Source organism: Orycteropus afer, unplaced genomic scaffold (assembly GCF_000298275.1).
Source record: "Orycteropus afer afer isolate SDZICR_OR568_19922 unplaced genomic scaffold, OryAfe1.0 scaffold00211, whole genome shotgun sequence".
In the NCBI taxonomy this organism is placed as follows: domain Eukaryota; kingdom Metazoa; phylum Chordata; class Mammalia; order Tubulidentata; family Orycteropodidae; genus Orycteropus; species Orycteropus afer.
In genome coordinates, this window is record NW_006921798.1 from 1,734,854 (window position 1) to 1,739,054 (window position 4,201).

The 4,201-nt window shown below is 36.4% G+C and overlaps 1 protein-coding gene across 1 annotated transcript in view; it reads left to right on the plus strand.

Moving 5' to 3' along the window:
- Positions 1-1,407: 1,407 nt before the first annotated feature.
- The window catches only part of TBCK (TBC1 domain containing kinase), a 411,838-nt gene continuing 409,044 nt past the window's right edge, over positions 1,408-4,201 (plus strand). The window contains exon 1 of the mRNA XM_007948290.2: positions 1,408-1,615. Coding sequence (XP_007946481.1) covers positions 1,423-1,615 — 193 coding nt within the window. The 5' untranslated portion in view covers positions 1,408-1,422. The remainder of the gene's footprint in view (positions 1,616-4,201) is intronic.

Sequence of the window (4,201 nt, forward strand, 5' to 3'; positions counted from 1 at the left end):
CTTTTCTAACTGGTGTTCTGACCATTGTTCCTGACTTCTCTGAGGCTGAAGCACCTAAATATGAGGAGGCCAAACAAACCTCATGTAATATGAGTTGTAGCTTTCTTCTTTATGTCTTATGACAGTTCTTTTTCATAAGTATTTTGCTTTTCAGCAGCTCATGGCCTTCTATCTTGTTGTGAGTTAATACATTTATAAAATTCATTTATATATGTTTTTAATGACCTTTCTGGACAGGCATGAGAAAAATGGTCTATCTTGGATTAGAATTCGAGCTGTTTTACTTTAAAGGCTGGGAAGTGGAGAAGGTAGTACTTGACTAATGGAATGTCTTTATAATGAGTACCTGGGTGATAGAAACTTTGTATCACAGGACCTTTTTTACTGCTATTGCCTTAATATGATTCAGATTTATTTGGAGCAAGTTTTGTTTTGAAGCTGTTAGACTTTATAGTATTACTATTATAGGGTAGGAACTAGAAAGACAAACAAGGAATTGAAATTAGGTTTCTGTTTCCTTTTCTTGTCCTTAGCTGCCCCAGGCCCACCATGTTTGCTGATGCTTAGTCTACTCTGATGCCCTGGACTTGCCAAGTGAAAGCAGGCCCTAAACTCACTTTTCAAGTGTGTCTTGAAAGCCTGATTCACATCTATTTTCAGAAACGACTTCCAGTGCTCAGATGCAGAGCTGGAGCAAGTTTCTTAATCTCTATTCTTCCCCATTGCAAAACACTGGGGCCACCATTTATATTGGAACCCATGCAAATACAATCCTTCAGACTCTATATAGAACATATATCTATAACCTGGCATCATTAACAGTCTATCAGGATTGTTGATGGGGTTAAAGATGATCACTTAAGTAAAGCAATTAGCACAAAAATAAAAATTGATTAGTTAATTAACATTATAGAGCCTTGTGTTATCAAGCTGCATTTTAGTGCTGTCAGTAGAGTCCCTGATTATTTAGTTTCTGGTTAGTATTGACATTTTGTCTTTCCTGACTTTCCTTACTTTGTGAGAAGGAAAGGTTCTTGATGATTTGTGGGTAGTTCAAGGTTTAGATAAAGAGAAGAACCTTATTGATCAGAATGTATAATAACAGTCTTCTTATAAAACTCTTAGAGCTATTAGGTTTCATTGAACATGAAATGTATCTTTTCTTTTTATCTCATTGAAGACCTTTGATATTGATTAAGAGCTTCAGTATAAACCTGTTTATATATTGTTTCCACTTTGATATTGTCTTAGAATTATTTAACTTTAATAATTTTTTACTGTGTTCAAATTATTATTTTGCTCCAAGCTGTAGATGATTAATCATTTTTAAGATGAGAAAACACTGGCTTAATGTTTGGTTGATTAATCATTAAATTCTCTTTTTTCCCCCCAGGTAATTTTAGAAGACTTAGTACTCTGAAAATGTTTCCCTTGAAGGATGCTGAAATTGGTGCCTTTACCTTCTTTGCCTCAGCTCTGCCACATGATGTTTGTGGAAGCAATGGGCTTCCTCTCACACCAAATTCCATTAAAATTTTAGGACGTTTTCAAATCCTTAAGACCATTACCCATCCCAGATTGTGCCAGTATGTGGATATTTCTAGGGGAAAACATGGTGAGTTTCTTTTTCTATTTTCTGTTCTCTGCTATCCTGATTAAGTTATATATATGATAAACATGTTTTAAAAAAATGTTTATACACACACTACTCTCTCATACACACTGTCTTTCTGTTTCCTATTTATTTACAAATCTGCTAGGTAAAATCCAAACTTCTTACCAAAGCGCTACATGGTAAGATCCTTCATGATGTAGTCTTTGCTGACCTCTCTAGATATATCTTTTGTTTCTACTGCTTTAGCCATTCACTACAGCCATACTGTTTTCCTGACTGTGCCATGACTTCTCAAATACCCTTGCTTTTATACTTTGCTATTTTCTCCCTGGGGTCAAACTATACCCTGCTCCTATTCTTTTCCTAGAGAACCTCTACTTTTCATTCCAATGTCTTATTTACATTTCACTTCCTTTGGAAGTTTTGCTACAATGTGAGCTAAGTTTCTTTCATAGAAGCCTTTATAGATTTTATCATATTTTATTGTTGTATTTTATTTAATTTGTGGAGGATTCTAAGTTCTTGTGGTTAAGGACTAACTGACTTTTACTTCTAATCTCAGAGACAATACTGCACTTGACACATAGAAGATATTCAATAAATGTTTGTGAGTGCATGTATGATTGAATGAATGACTACATCTGAGGGATTATGTTTCACAGATCTCAGAATTAGTAGTTTAATTTTCTTTTTCAGGGAAACTTCCCGTCTTTAAGCATATTTCTTAACCTTTGTTAAATAGGAAATCAAAGTTTGAATGTAAGAAACCTTACAAATGTCCATTGGAATGTATCAGTGATTGAAACAATTGTTGTTGTTGTTGTTATGTGCCGTCAAGTCAGACCCGACTCATAGCGACCCCTCCTTGGGTTTCCGAGGCAGTATCACTGTGGAAGTAGATTGCCCCGTCTTCCTTCCGAGGAGTGGCTGGTGGGTTTGAACCACCAGCCTCCTGGTTAGCAGTTAAGTGCCATAGGCACTATGCTACCAGAGCTCCCAATTGAAACAATAGTTGGGGCTAAATTTCTGTTTTGGTTACCTTGTGCTACTCTAGCAGAAAAATAGCACAAATGGAATAGCTTTAACAAATAGGAGTTTATTCTCTTACAGTTTTGGAGGCTAGAAGTCTGAGTTCAAAGTGCCAGGCTCTAAGGGCTGGGTGAAAGCCCCTCAGCCTTGAGCTTCAGCTCTGCCTCCTGCTCCTGGCCCATTGAAGCTAAAGGCTTTTCTTCACTCAGGCAGCTGCTGGCTGCTGAGGCTGACAGACCCAAGGTCAATAGGTAAAAAGGCATAGCCCCAATATTACCAAACAACACAGCAGGCAACTAATTCAAGTCCAGAAAAGGTCCCAAGATCAGCAGGGCATGGCAGGCTGCTGACCAATGACTTGGCTACATGCAGGGTTCAAGCATGCCAAAAAGTTAGATACTTTCCTCAAAGCTGGTTCTTATATACTGGAAGCAGCCCACATCCCTAAAGCAGCTACTCAGCTGTTCCAGTAGATTCCACCATGGAAGTGATTGCCAGCCTCACCATGGGGAATAACTACATCTAGCTGCCCAGCCACTCAACCAGGCCCAGACACATAGACACACAACCTTAACTTTCTCTTCCAAAGAAAAGAGAATCACTAGAATTTATTTTTCTTTTTCACAGTTCATTAGTCTTCTCAGATAAAGTTCTGGAGAACTGAAGTAGAAAAGTTAAGCTATACTGTTTAAATAGTTAATATTTTACCAGAAAGATGTTTACTGGCTTTTTAATAGTATATTCAGATTCATTTTGTACTTCACTAAAGATGCTTATGGTGACAATGCTTTAATCATTTAAAAGTTATTTTTGGGAGCTTTATTCTGGCCGAGGCTCCATTTCTTAAAGTTATTTTAAATGCATTTCAGTGAAATATATTTACATTTTCTAACATAAAATAATTTGGAGATATGAAAGATAAACCATAAGTGAAGATGAACCCTTTATAATTAGTGGTATTCAACTTTTTTTCCCTGCACATATGGCAATTTATTTGTTTCAATCTAAATTTAAACACTCTCAAAAAATACAACTTTTTTATGTATTGTGTTGATGAAAAATATATTAAATTATTAATTTCAAGTAGTGTGGATTTTTTTTCTTAATGTTTATTCTGAGAATAGTTGTGTTTTCTAACTTTTAGTACAAAGAAAATTTTATAATTGTTATTATGGCTAATAGTTACTGAGTGCTTATTATATGTCGGTAGTATTCAAGTGCTTATATATTTTAGTAAACATATTTCTCTTAATGTTATTAATAGTTCTTACCTAATAAGAGCTCCTGATTATCAGGTAAGGAGCTCTGGTAGCTTAGTGCCTAAGGCACTTAACTACTAACCAGAAGGCTGGCGGTTCAAACCCATCAGCTACTCCTTGGAAGGAAGGTTGGGCAATCTACTTCTCAGAAACCCAAGGAGGGGTCTCTATGAGTTGGGTCTGACTCGATGGGACATAACAACAATAACAAGATTATTGTTGTTGTTACATGCCGTCGAGTCAGACCCAACTCATAGCGACCCCTCCTTGGGTTTCCAAGGCAGTATCACTATGGAAG